This window comes from Antechinus flavipes, chromosome 2 (genome assembly GCF_016432865.1).
Source record: "Antechinus flavipes isolate AdamAnt ecotype Samford, QLD, Australia chromosome 2, AdamAnt_v2, whole genome shotgun sequence".
NCBI classification, from domain to species: Eukaryota; Metazoa; Chordata; class Mammalia; order Dasyuromorphia; family Dasyuridae; genus Antechinus; species Antechinus flavipes.
In genome coordinates this window covers 531,781,748-531,796,897 of record NC_067399.1, presented here as the reverse complement: position 1 = coordinate 531,796,897, position 15,150 = coordinate 531,781,748, and the positions used below count along the sequence as shown (strand labels likewise).

At 33.2% G+C, this 15,150-nt stretch overlaps 1 protein-coding gene across 6 annotated transcripts in view; it reads right to left on the bottom strand.

The window, feature by feature from the left end:
* The window catches only part of RNF111 (ring finger protein 111), an 82,739-nt gene that overhangs the window by 23,874 nt on the left and 43,715 nt on the right, over window positions 1-15,150 (bottom strand). For 4 of the 6 annotated variants that reach the window (XR_007951027.1, XM_051980740.1, XM_051980743.1 and 1 more), the window contains exons 6-7: window positions 11,453-11,772; window positions 6,869-7,124 (exon numbers count right to left, since the gene is read on the bottom strand). Coding sequence is in view for 5 of the 6 variants with exons in the window: in XM_051980740.1 (XP_051836700.1) it covers window positions 6,869-7,124; window positions 11,453-11,772 (576 nt within the window). In the remaining variant the exon portion in view is untranslated. The remainder of the gene's footprint in view (window positions 1-6,868; window positions 7,125-11,452; window positions 11,773-15,150) is intronic. The other 2 variants (XM_051980742.1, XM_051980744.1) reach the window with 1 other exon arrangement.

Here is a 15,150-nt window from a genome sequence, read left to right as displayed (position 1 = left end):
TTTGAACTTAAGATTTTCCTGATTCTAAAGTTAGTTTTCTATTCACTGAGTCACCAAGCTGACCGCTAGATACTCACAATCATAGCAGAAACTCAAAAGTAAATGAGTGTGAGTATGAGTATATATGTGTGTGAAAGATTAAAACGGTTGATAAAGAAGTATAAGATATGGTCGCTATGACTAGTATGATATGTGGGTACATAAGATGAACATAGAGAACAAAATAAATAAGTTGAATTATATGACAAGAGGTCAATGACGATGAATAGTGAAAGAATGATTCAAAAGAATGAGTTGAATCAGGTCTTGAAAGTGTTTCAGAATTTTTAAAGATGGGAGAAAATTAGAGGTAAAGTTAACTAGATAAACAAAGGAAGAATAAAGAGAACATGTATTCATGGCATGTCAAGGAATTAAGTCAGCATTCGACTAATAGATACAAAGGATAGAATCATACAGTTTTAGAATTGAAAGGACTATTAAAAATCATCAGGCTCAAAACCCTTATTTTATAGTGAAAAACTAAATAAATACAAAATGACTCTAGCTTTATTAATAACTTTCAATTTTCTTTAAATATTATAAATATATATTAAATATTATATTAAAATTTAATCAATAAAAATGTATGTTTAAATATTATAACATTTTTATTGATTAAATTTTACTTTACTACTACATAATGGATCTGGTCTATTTGAATTTTGCATAATCTTTAATATATTCAGGACACCAATGTATTTTGAATTTACTGTGTAATATAGTACAAGAAGTTGGATTAAATCTAATTTTTGCCAAACTGCTATCTATTTTCCCCCAAAAGATATTATTGAGAGAATTCTTTCTTAGGTAATTTATGTTGTGGACTTTATAAAACACTGGGCTATTCAAGCCCAGTTAGGCTTAACTGCTTTCCCTTCTCACCTCTGCTTACTGGCTTCTTTCAAGGTTCAGCATAAATCCAAAGTCTGTATACAATAGACTTTTCAAGGTCATTCTCCTCAAACCCCCTACTACAAATGCCTTCCCTCTGACATTATCTCAAAGCATGTAGTCTCAATGAGAACGTAAACACTTTGAAAGCAGGGACCATTGTTTCAGTTTTTCCTATTGCTAATAGTGTGTCACATAATTAATATACTTAATAAATCCCTATGGATTGACTTTCATTCATCTTACTTTTTAAACCAGTACCATGGTTTTAAATTCCAGCTTTATAATACAGTTTGAAGTCTGGAAGCACTTAATTTTCTCTTCATCCCTTGTTTTCTCATTTTTTCACATATTTCAGATCTTTTGTTCTTCCAAATGAATTATTTTGTTTAGTTCTGTATTCTTTTTACATATGTAATTTGTTTGTCATAGTACTAGCTATATAAAAACTTCTACAAGCTGTTATCTCCTCCCTCCCAGATGATTCTTCATCTCTTCTTGAATTTAAGTCCTGACTTAGGCCTAATCTCCTACCTTAACTCCTGCTCAGATAATAGGAGATTTCACCATTTACACATTGATGATGGATCTTCAGTTATAATGACTACTCTTCCATTTTAACTCAGTCACACACAGAGCATTCCTAATCTTTCCCCATCACACGCAAGTGTTCAACTTCCAAAAATCAAGAATTCTGAAAATACTTTATATGACCATAATTTCCTAAGATTCCATTTCTCCCTAAACTTCACTCCTCAAATAATAATTCTTCACTGACAAGCAATTTTCCCTTCCTTTTTCTGTCCAAAACTAACATCCTTTGGTCTAGCCTTACTTTCTTCCCATTAAAATCTCTAATCCTCCACATAAGCCAGTTCACTGTTGAAATTCTTTCCCATCACTGCTAACTTCTCTCCAAAATCATGGATTGCTTGATTCGTACCACCTTTGTTCTTCCATATTCTCAGAAGACTTATCCTTATACAGTTTTACTTTTTTAAAAAAAGGAGATATTATTAACTGAACTTTTTATTCTCTTTTTAGTATATTAAATCTCAAAATTCCTTAACACTATTCCCTATTTTCTCTTCTTTTACTCTAGTATACAAGAATCCATTTTGATCAAGGTTAAAAATCACTGCTACTTTTTCTTATCTTTAATTTTGTCTATTGATTTCTTTCTTGCATGTTTTCTCTGAAAACATGTACAAGTCTACCTCACCCTTTAAAAATTCTCACTTGACCCTAACATCCCCCTCAAGCTATCATCTTTTAGCTATCCTCAAACTCACTGCCTAATTCTTTCTCTATACTCCTGTACTACCTGGAATGGATATTCTCCTAACCTCCAGCTTTTATAATTTACATGAATTCTTTTTCTACTTCCACCAGATATCAGAGATGGCTAGATTAATAGAGCAGAATAGCCAATTTGAACATAAATGCCCTATAGATCTGTTAATTTTTTTTGTTCATTTCTTATTGCTATAGCTAACATTTCTAGTACGATGTTGAATAATGGTGATAATAGGCATCCTTCTAGATCCTGATCTTCCTGGGCATGTGTCCAGTTTCTCTCCATTACAAATAATGCTTGTTTACTACAAATAACATTATTTTAAGGAAAGCTCCTTTTACCCCTTTTTATCCTTAAAAGGAGCTCTCATCCCTATGCTCTCTAATGTTTTTAATAGGAATGGATGCTATTTTTTGTCAAAAACTATGCCCTATACATCTCAATCACAAAACCACATCTTTAAGAGTAAGAGGGGGTGTCTTGGACAAGAATTGTTTTGATTAGCATGCAAAGTCTTAGAAAGAACCCTATATGCTTATAAATGATACTGTATTATTTGTAAGTTACAGTTTGCCTTATTAAGTGAAGAGGGCTATAAAACAGGGGCAAAGGGGAAAAGCAGACCGATTAAGAATCTTTTTTCTAATTCTGCCAGTTCTAGTCCTTTTTATTTCTGCCTCAGGCTCCATAAATTCCCCTGGGATCTTGTTTCTCCTAACCCCTATCTTGACATTCCCTAGCCCCACTGGCTAAAAAAGAAATCCTAGCTACAATAAGAGGTTTAACTCACTTTTCTTGCCTATTTCTATTTCCCTACAAACTAAATTCACATTTAGTCATGGTAATTATTATTTATGGTCATTGTCACACATATAAGTCCAGTTAGTGGAGTTCCTGAAGATTTAAGGTGTGAGGAAATAACCTAGAATTATTTAAGCAATTCTTAAAAGAGCCTGTTGGGATATATTGATATCTAGAGATGAGTAGCAAGAGAAACTAAATAAACCCTGCTACTGGATCATATATATAAGACAATTTAGAGCTTAGGAAGCAATGAAGTGAATATGATAAAATTTCTGGTTATAAGACCACAGAATTCTGTGGTACTAAAATGTATCCATGAAACACCTGATAGACTAGAAGGAAATAAAGTTGAGCTTATTGTTCCTGGAAGAAATCATTTAACTTGGGAGAGCTAGTAGCATTACCAGTAGCATCTTTAATTATGAGGCCTATTGCTTAGGGATAAGCCAATATAACTTAGCAGTGTCTGGAACAACTATTCTATATAATCCTTAAAGGATATTATCAGATATGTCTTTGCAGATGTCCCCAGACAATCCCCATTTATTTCTTATCAAAGAATGTTTAAAAGTACAGAAGAGAAGACAAATCAAGAGAGTTCTCTAATAGTAAAATTCATCTTTGAGATGATTCAATAAGCAATAAAGCTGATTTTACTATATATGGAAGAAATAATTTAAGCTGGAAGGTGGTTGGGAGAATTGCGGCATTACACATTCTGCAGAATGCAGGTTCTGAATAATTCAAGTCAAAAATTGCCTAAGTGGGAACTTTCAAAAAAGGTCAAGGAAAACAAAAACATTAGGATGTAATCTAGCTGGCTTTGGGTCTTTATCTGCTGTGATATCTTTTGTGTATTGGGGAGAGGGGTTAAGGTAGAAGAAAAGGGAAAAATTCTCCATTTAATCAATCTGGTGAAAGCCAGAGGAACATTATGTGTATTTTCCAGTGAAGGAAAGAAAGAAGAAATTTTGGCTATGGATTCTTACCAGAAGGTTAAGGAAATTTTTTAAAAACAAAAAAACCTGGCATGTTTTCCAGAAGAGAGTAATTAATATTGATTAACTAGAAAGAAAGGGACACTAGAATAATGAGGGACTAAGATAAACTGAGGTAAGGCAAAGAGTTAAGAACAGCATGATCCCACCGAGAATATGGAAGGCCTTCAGAGCAGAAAACAGGCCTCTGAGATTTTTCATTTTATGATGGATATAAACTTGGAAGGAAAATTCCTGGCCATTAAACTAAAACTATAACTGCTTTGATGGTAGATAGAGGCTGGGATTAGAGGCAGAACACAGTTCTTTTGGACAAATTAATTATCTTTCTTTCCTTTTCCCAAGCATAGTAGACTGGGCCTGTGAATAGATGATAGAAAGAGAACAAAAGTCACTTTACTTTTCCTTTTATTCCCACAGACTTTCCGAGATTTTAAAGAAGAATAAAAAGATGAAAATAAAGATGAATAGATAAAAAACTTTAAAGACTGTATATTAAGCAGGAAAGAGCACGTATATGCTAATTCAGGAGGTTTCATGATTGAAAGAAACATTAAGAGGGCTAAAATATGTATTTAAAATTTTTTTAAAATATTTTTAAATCACCCAAATTTCTGAATTCTTCTTTACTCCCCCACATTCACAGAAAATCATTTCTTGTAACAAGGAAAATAATTCAATAATACTAAAACATCAACCAAGAATATTTTTAAAAAACTGTTACATAACATAAAAGAAAATACTTCAAGTTTTAGAGAAGTAGAGATTTTAAACTACTTTAACAATTAAAGGAGGTTTTAACAAAGATTTTTAAATAGTTCTAGTTTCTTGGCAGATTATTCACATTTGACATGTCACTTTTTTTTAGTAAACGAAAATATATACTTTATTTTAAAGCAGGAAAAATGACCAAGAAGTCTTTTCTTTTATGACATGCCTTAGATAAAGAATTATATTTTCATCAAAGGGATAAATTAAAACATTTCAAATCTATTTTCATATTTAAGAAACAGAATACTGGATAGAATACTCAATGTGGAATCAGGAAAGTTTTGAGCTTGATTCCTATTAAGGACTATTCCTAAGTGTGAAGGGGCAGGTTGATTTTTCTGAAAGCTCCCACAAATGAATCATAACACATTTGAAGGAATTGCAAATCAGCATTTACTGACTCAGATGTTGCTTGTGAATTGGGAATGAAATAAATCGGAGGCAAAAGGGAAGAGGAGAGAGGTCATAGAATGCAACTGTCTCTCAGTCTCATTGTATCCTTATCATCCTCTTACATGAGGGGATCTGTTCTGCTGGTCAGAATTATATCCCCAGCAGCCACTAGCAGGTTGCTCCCATAAGAAATGGCACCCAAACAGGAACACAAGAAACACAATAAAGAAGCAGCAGCAGCAGTGCTCCAGAGCTATTTGTGGGTAGGATCCTCCTGGGAGAGTTCCTTTGGTAACCCACAGGGAAGGAAAGGGAGAAGAGATCTAGTAATACTTTTTCAATCAGGGTAACTAAAATGGATCAACGCATCAAAGGGCTGAGCCAGGACACTGATGAGAGACTTTTGAAAAATGCCTGTTCTGACTACAGTCCTCTCCTCTGTCAGAAAGTTTGCCTCCATGACTGACATCTCACAAGATTCAATACTTGCTATAGTGTCTCACCCTGCAACCATCCAGAGGAATAGGAGGAAAAGACTTTGATAGTGCTCTCTGCATTTCTCAGCATGCAGACTAGATAACAGCCACTTCACAATATTGGACAAAACTTACTGACCATGCTGTTGGAGGGAAAAATAATTGTGTCCCCATAAAACAAAAAAGAGGGAATTGTTGATGACCAGACCCAAGTGTGAAGGGACAGTTCAATTCTCTGAAAGCCCCCACAGCTGTTAATCATAACACACTGGAAGGAATTGCAAATCAACCTTTATTGATGCAGATATTGCTTATGAATTGGGAATGAAATAAATCGGAGCGAAGTAGAGAGAAGTCAGAGGATGTAACTGCCTCTCAGTCTCCTTATATTATCATGCTCTCATATGAAGGGATCTATTCTGCTGGTCAGACTTAGATCTCCAGCAGCCACTAGCAGGTGGCTCCCATAACAGATTCCTAACTCAGATACTTAATATTTTTAGGACCATGAGCAAGTAAGCTACCTGATTTTCCTAAGTATCAACTTAATCAACTGTAAAAAAATAAACAAAAGCTGTAGCATCTAGCTCAGCAGGTTGTCTAAGACTCCAGTGATATGATGAATTTACCTTCATAATTCTAAAGATACATAAAAACCAGTTTTAAAAATGTGATCTTCTAACACATTTTCCTGTTTTTTAAAATTTCAATTAAAAAATTACAATAATTTTTTATGTAAATAATTTTTAATATTTTTAAAAATTTTTTTATTAAAGCTTTTTAATTACAAAATGTTTCAACATTGACTCTTGCAAAGCCTTCTGTTTCAAATTAAACCCTCCTTCCCCCCATCCCCTCCCCTAGGTGGCAGGTAGTTTAAAACATTTAACATTCATTTTTAAAGATTTTGAGTTTCAATTTTTTTTTCTCTTTCTCCTTTATCTCTCTCTCTTACCTCCCCTTCCCCAAGACAAGCAATCTAATATGGTTTATATAACACTATTTTTCTTGCATTTTCCTAAATCACCTAAATTTTCTAGCTGTCAGATTTCTTAAAAAAATTAATTTAGACCCAAGAATATTCATAGTAAGTAAATATTAAAGTGCTGATAAACAGCCCCATGGAGTACACAAGTAATATTACTATGATTAAAATGTGACTAGGTAAATATATGCACAGTTATAATTATACTTACAAGGGGGTGGCATATAATGTCGACATGATGAAAGGGAGGCTTGTGGAGGAGCCTGGGGTTGAGGCTGTGCAACCACACTTGATCCATAACCATCCATTGAAATTGGTTGGCTTGGGCCAGCATTGGCCTGGTGGGCAAAAATTGCAGCTCGTGAAGAAGAAACAGGGCAGCAAGGATCAAAGGCGGATGCTCCATGAAAACCACCACTTCCATGACTTCTGATACCATTGTTGCTCAGGTCTACTGGTAAAGCCTGCTATATAAAAACAGAACTATGTCTCCAAATGATTTTTACAAAAGAATTTCAAAACAATAACACTTTACATGTGAATTTATTAATAATTTAAAGTGATCTATAAGGATGTATCAAATCAAGAGACTGAAAATATAATCAACCAAAGGAAAAACTAAGGGAAAAAAGCAAACAAACAAACAAAAAAAAAAGGTGAAAATAGTATGCTTTGTTCCACATTAAGTTTCTATAGTTTTCTCTCTGGACGCAGATGGCATTTTCCATCCCACATCTATTGGAACTGTCTTCAATCACAGCATTGCTATGAAGAGTTAAGTCTATCACAGTTGATCATCACATATTTTGCTGTTACTTTGTATAATGTTCTCCTGGTTTTGCTCACTTCACTCAGCATCAGTTCATGAAAGTCTTTCCAGGCTTTTTAAAAATCAGCCTGCTCATTTATTATAGAACAATAATATTCCATTATGCTCACAGGCCCTCGCTTATTCAGCCATTCCCCAATTAATGGGCATTCACTCAACTTTTAATTCCTGTCTAAAAAGAATGTCTCCCACTCTCTCTCTTTTTCTCATTCACATACACAACTCAAATGATACCCCAAAGGATGATGTGTACATAGGAGTAAAATCTGCAATTATTTACATAGTGGCATTTGCAAAAATTATGAGGTCAAAATTATGAGTACAACAATGAGACTATGAAATAGTCCATTGAAATGATATTTTGGGTTTTTTTGGAAACATAGCAACTTGTGAAATCTGACACATTTAATATTGTTGTTATAAAAAACGATATAAAAGTTGCATTTGCATTATTGAATTTAATTAAAGAAATTTTATTTATGGTTACTATAAGATGGCTGAATCACTTAGGGTATATGGATATAGTGAAATATCTTACATTAGAAACAAGTAAATGAGGTTTTCATAGAAACATGGACACAAATACTTGTATGAATTGATAAAGAGTGAAAAAAGTAAGATGGAGAAAGAACATACACTGACTAAAATAACATAAAGGAAAACAATGCTTAAAGAAAAAAGCTAAACTGAAGACTAAATGCATCTAGGTCTTAGAGAAAAGATAACGAAACACATCTACTTATCAAAAAAGCAGGATAGTGGATAAAATATGGTATAGTCAGAAAAATATGGTCTGAAAGTCTACCTTAAGATACTCCTTAGCTACAAGACCTTGGGTAATCTATTAGGCCTTAGTTTCCTCAATTATAAAACAAGGGAATTGGACTCAAAGAGCCTCTAAGGTCCCTTCCAAATCTAAAGATATGACTATAATATATGATTCAGTAAACTGTGCTTATGAAAAAAGTAATGTCCAACAGTTTTATTTAATAAGAGAAGATTATATCATAATAATGATTACTGGAGTAGGAAGGGTAATAGAGAAATGGTGTAAAAAAGGCATCAATAAAATTTGAAGAGAAAACTATATAGAAAATTTGATTATTTACATAGCTTAAAATAAACCAGCAACATGCTAATAGGTTTCACATACACAAATATATTTATAGCAGCATTTTTTTAAGGCAGCAAAGAACTAAAAATAGACTACATGCGATTGGAGGATGATTGAACAAATTATAGTACTTAAGTATAATGGAATAATTTACCATAAGAAACAAATATGAAAAATTGAAGATAACATAGGAGGACTTCTGTGAATTGACTTAGAAATCAGAGTATTTTAAAGAAATCAAAAGAAAAATTTATACTGTGATCATAAAAATATAAAAGACAACATCACCACTGAAAGGCATCATGCTAATCAATCTGGTCACTTATGATTTTAACAGATGTTTTCCATTTTTCAATTAGAGGCACTAACATGACTTATAGTTGAAGACATGACTAATGTGTTGATTTGTCTTGTTTACCTATATATCTTTGTTAAAAGAAAAATTCCATGGGGAGGAGAGGAGGAACTATAATTAAAAAATGATAGTGATGTTTAAAATAAAGAGAACACTAGCAGAACAATTCTTAAATTTTTAATGTTAAATGTTTAAATTTTTAAACACCACTGTCATACAATTAATAAATGGTCCCGAATCCCAAATCTTGGACACTGAAAGCTAAAATAAACCTGTCCTTTAATTGTTTCTTTGTTCACCATTATACATAAATAACCCCCCTTCAAACCATGATTTCTAATATAAGCCAAATAAATCTGGAACTAGTCTCCTCAAGTGGTTAAGAGCAGGACATGAAACCTTTCCTGCTGTGACTTTCTTGCTATCATAAAATGGGTAGCACTTATACGCTCTGGTTAAATGTAATTTAGACATAACTTATCTAGGAGGTCTAATGAGTACCCTTTCTTCATCCTTTTAATACTTTCTTCTTGAGTATTTGAATTATCTTTTTTTACTTTACTGAAAGACTGCTTCCTCTATCTCACATGTTAACTATGAAGAGAAATGGCAGGAGGGAAGCAATAAACTCTTTGAGATCAGTTACTAATTTTGTTTTTTGTCTTTGCTACTCTAATACTCAGCAAGATGCTATGTTTAATAATATATGTTTAATAAATATTTTCTTAAATTAGTCAAAGTACTCTAAGAAGAAAAAAATACTAAGGAGAACTCTCAGCAAAGGACAAAGAGAGTATATGAAAAAGTAGTGATGACATCTAGAGGCTGTGCTAACACTGGGCAATTCTCTCAACCTCTCAAGGTGCTTCAGTTAAGGGGCTAAGTGCAAAACAGATCATCTGCTGTGGCAGAGGACACGCCTAACCAAGGATAAACTATGCCTTCATTTCTCACAAGCTGTATTCCTTGGATTGGACTTCATCATGCCCCCAGAAAAAACGGTCATCAGGAAATTGATGATCCTTTGAGACTGCGCTGGTTTTGGTACGTATGACTCATAAGTAGTCTCAACACTCTGCCCCTATGATTGGAGGATAAACAAATTTTTTTTTTCCCCCTGAGGCAATTGGGGTTAAGTAACTTGCCCAAGGTCACACAGGACAAACAAGTTCTAAAGCCATTTAAAGAAAGCTCCAACTTCTCTTCACCCCCTAGATTGGATTTTATCATATTCTCCCCCAACTCCAAACTCCAACTCATGTCCCTGCTTCTATCCCCTTCTTCCTTTTCAGTTTTTGTGTGCTGTCCTTGAAGAGACTTTCTTATATTTATATATCTTGTGCCTAGAACAGTGCCTGGAATAAACATTAAATAAATGTTTACTGACAGACAAATCTGTTTCTCTGCCTCTTCCAATGCACACAAAAAAGTGACTTTGAATCTTTTTCACTTTACATAATGTGTGTGTATTTATGTGAGCACATGCCTCTATATTTCACTTGGATTCACACAGAATAAAGAAAAAAGTATGTGATTATGCTGACCTTAGTCACTCTATTTTTATCATCTAAAAAAAAATCGTGGTGGTTTTCAGAAGGCAACCTATATTGGAAAGAATTCTGGCTTAAGAGTTAAGACAGAAGAAATACATTTTATATGATTTCACATGAGTAATTAATTGACATTATTTTGCTTGCATTCTTGGCAAGGAAACAGGGAGAGAATTTGAAATTCTACAGTATTACTTAAAAAAAAATAAACTATTAATCATAATGCAGGAGAATAGAAACTCAATGCTCAAGACTATTTTTCATTTGTCTTTATCTCTCTAACACTTAGTATAGTCCTTCACAAATTAAAAAAAGAGTAATCGTAAAGGGCTGAAACTCTTAAATTCATGCACTGAGTTTCGGACATGCAAGCACTTAAGGCTAATTACTTATTGGACAATATTCTATTAGCATTTGCTTGGAAAATGGCCCACCCCACCATTCTGTGCTGGCTCTAATTGGTTGGTATAGAGAGAGATTGGGAGAAGGGATTAGAGGATGGAGCAAGACAAGCCAGAGTGACTCCTGGCCGGATTCGTGTGGCCACTCCTCAGACTTGGACAAAGAATACAGATCAAGGACTTTTGCTTATCCCGACTCCAGCTGATTCTAAGATATCCAGGATGCTTCTAAATTTTTTTTCCCCCGAGGCAATTGGGGTTAAGTGACTTGCCCAGGATAACACAGGTAGGAAGTGTTAAGTATCTGAGACCAGATTTGAAACTCGGGTCCTTTTGACTTCAGGTCTGGTGCTCTAACCACTGCACCACCTAGTTCCAAGTAATAAATCTTTTTTGAATTAAATTAGCAATCAAAAACAATACTGCAATTATGAGATGGGCTATATAAATTTAATTAACTATATATGAAAACATGAGAGCAATCATTTTTGAAAGCTTTTATACATTTGGAGAAAAATTAAGTAACTGTTAACAAATTATACATACCTGATCATGGTAGCTGGTAGCAGAACTACTACTTGCTCCACATGGTGCCTGCACTTGTGGAGGTCTTTCCACGGGACAACTAGGCTCACTGAACGAAGGAGAAATTGGAACAGCAGGGTGAGGAGTATGATGGTGGTGGTGATGATGTTGAAAGTGGTGTCCATGTTGTTGAAAACAACTTGTATGCGGATGCCCTAATCCATGGAGATTTTGTGATGATCCTCCACATGGTGAGTGTTGAGGGCAACAGGAAGGTAACCTTGGCATTGCAGGAGGGCCAGTCTCCATTACAGCACTAGATGTGGTTCTTCTTACATCATCTTGAAACAAAAAAAAAAATGCATAAGATAACTTAAAAATAATTACTAAGTATCACCCTGAAACTAAAACTGACAGTTTAAGAATTAGCTGACCTAAAAAACTCTTAGTAAATACTGAATAATAATTCAGCAAATTGATCATATTATGAAAATATAATTTTACAACTTATTAGATGTTGCCATGGCAAAAAAAAAAAAAAAATGGTCAAAACTATTTCCTTAATACCAAGACATTTTATGACAAATATTAACAAATCTAAGTGGAAGGGGTTCCCCAATAATTTTTAGGAATGCATCCTAAAATCAAAAATGTTGAGGACTCTTGATTTTAAACATTTTAAGCCAAGCACAAATCATGACAGAGAATTATAACAATGTTAAAAGGCAAAATATTTTGTTTGCACATCAAACTGTATGTCCATAGGATAGTTTGGATGAAAGCAGGCTTCAGAAAAAAACCTAACAATAGGCAACTTTCAATTTTTTCAAAGAAGAGAATACTATTACTTATTTGTTTTCACAGTGGAAATTAGGAGGAAAGAATAATAAAACTGATGGGGAGAAAAATGAGGGCATAAAAGGCTCAAACTAAGGAATTCTTCCTTCACCAGGCAAGTCAAGCAGTTATTCCTCTGCATCCCAATTTGAAAATTTCTGGTCTTAATAGATATGAAAACCTTTGTCATCTTATGTAAAATTCCAGAGATCAAAGTAAAGCAGAACAAGATAAAAAGGCTATGAAACATCAGCTAGAGGGCTTAGGGAGTATTTTACAAAGCCAACAAAGGTTCAGAAAGATGTTGAATATCCTGTATAAATGAAAACGCTTTCACAAGTGAAGCAAAACTTATTCAAGTCATAGTCTGCCCATATAAAGGCAGTAAAGAAAAAGGGCAAATTGTAGCACTAAGGTAAAGGGTACTGAGGCCTGAAAAAGGGATAAAACAGTTAAACTAAAGACTTTCTAGATGAACTACTTCATCTAGAAAGAGCCAAGAGCCCTACCTGATAAGGACATATTCTAGAGAATAGTTTTAAAAGAAAAAGACTGTTAACTGTAGAAATGAAGAAAAAAATGCTTGTCACTGGCAAGACAATACCAAGATCAGAGTACTGAATGTTGGAAAATTTTTTATTTTTAATGAAGGAACTCACCTTTTTGTTTAAGGCTACACCAAAATCACATCATAGGAAATCTAGGTTAAGTCTTTAAAATGTGGCCATCTTAGTCAGATTGTTTAAAAAAAAAAATTCCAGATAAAAATGGTAAAGGAACTTAAAAAAATCTTCCATACTTTTGGAAGTCTTGTCCCCATTGAGGAAATGCTGGATTCTAATAAATATACTGATAGGATGGCAAGGAAAATTGATAACTGATTTACAGAAATTCACAAATGGAGGAAGACTGCTTCATGGCCATAGAATATTTTCACACTCAGGAAAGATTAAGAAATTCATCTAAGAAATGGAGACAGACATGTTTTGATGATCTGGGAAATCACCTGATTTAAGAGCCATTGAAATTTATAAGCTTTATTATTTTCAGTCAATTTCCAGTTGCATCCAATTCTTTATGACCCCATTTTGAGGTTTTCTGGGCAGATACTGAAAGGGTTTGCCATTTCTTTCTCCAGCTCGTTTTACAGATGAGGAGACTGATCCAAACATGTTTAAGTGAGTTGCCCAGGATTACAAAGCTAATAAGCATCTAAATTGAACTCAGGAAGAGTATAAGTTTTCTTATACCAAGAAATATAATTATTTTATTTTGCCCAATTAATCTGCATAATATTGACATTTTAATGCTTTGCATATAGTTATCAAAAAACTATTTAACTGTTTCCCTTACTTATCTTGATTCCATGCCCATCTCAAAATATTATTCAATTTTATTATTACTTTGTACCTATTTCTTTGACCCTTTAACATAGGTAAGTAAAAAGCCATAGTGAATATGAAGTGTGTGTTAGATATAAAAAACTTGTAGAAAAGGATCCTCATGGAAACATGATATCTTGGATGCAATGTGTCAGAACCCTAGGTTCCTAGTAACATTCAATCATTGAGGATAGGTATAATTTGTAGAAGATAAAAAGTTCTATTCATACTATTTTTTTAATTTAACACACATTTTTTAAAATGACAACCTTTCTGAGCAAAAACATATTAAAAATAACTGCCCTAAAATTTTATATTATTTCCACTCAAAAATTTCATTTTTCTAAGAACATGAGTTACTCTATCAATAGAACACCAGCACTTCCTATGCCTACTGAAAATTCACCAGTGTTCAAATGTCTGTTAAATAGCTTTCAAATTAGTTTTTAACATGTTTTAATATAACTTCTTTATCTCTTAAACACTCAATGCCAGGTAAATCTCTAAGACTAAAAAATACAAAGCATATACCTGCTGAACTGCAATGGCATAAAAGTTCACTGTACTGATGCAATTCAACATGTACCTCTTTTTCCCTTTTTTATGATCTTTTTGGGATACAGACCTAATAGTGGTATTGCTGGACCAAAGATCATAATAGATATAAACAGTTTGATTGCTCTTTCGTGCCAAATTTTCCAGAATGTTTGCTTTCTTAATGAGGGAGGTGGGGAAAAAGGAAGGAAGAGAATTTGGAACTCATAGTTTTAAAAACAAATGCTAAAAGTTGTTTTTACATGTAACTGAGAAAAAATAAAAAATTAAATAAATTTTTTAAAAGTAATAAAAATGCACCTGCTTGACAATGAAGCGGTGGTCAAGTAGTGACATGAGGAATAGCCTCTATGTTACAAAAATTAAAATTCAATATTTAGACTGTTTAAAATAATCAGATAGTATAAGATTGGAATATTGCTGTGATGTAGGAAATGAGTTGGTGAAGTTAGAAAAATAGGGAAAGACTTAAGACCTTTGAAAGAAAGATGTTATAACAGAGAAATAAGAGGAAAAATGAGCATAACATAGTCTTACTTAGAATCATATGAAAGTATATGTGCATGATTATAAATATGATTTATAAATATAAAAAATTATATGCTTATATATATATATGTTTACACACACACACACACACACACACACACACACACACACACACACACACACAACTCCATATATCTCTGTGTTTGATTGCAGCCTTCTTATGGAAAAGGGAATAAAAGAATGAAGTAAACTAGCAAAGAACAAAAATAACTTACAAAGAAATTAAAAAAAAAAAAAAGACAGCTCTGAACACAATGTATGGTATTATATAAGTTTTCTTGAAATTGAAATTTATTGCTTTACATTTTGAATCCACTCACATGGCAGTGTTTTTTTTTTCCCTTTTCCTATTTTCTATTTAGAATTAAAATAAATAATAAATGGGGGAGAACAAAA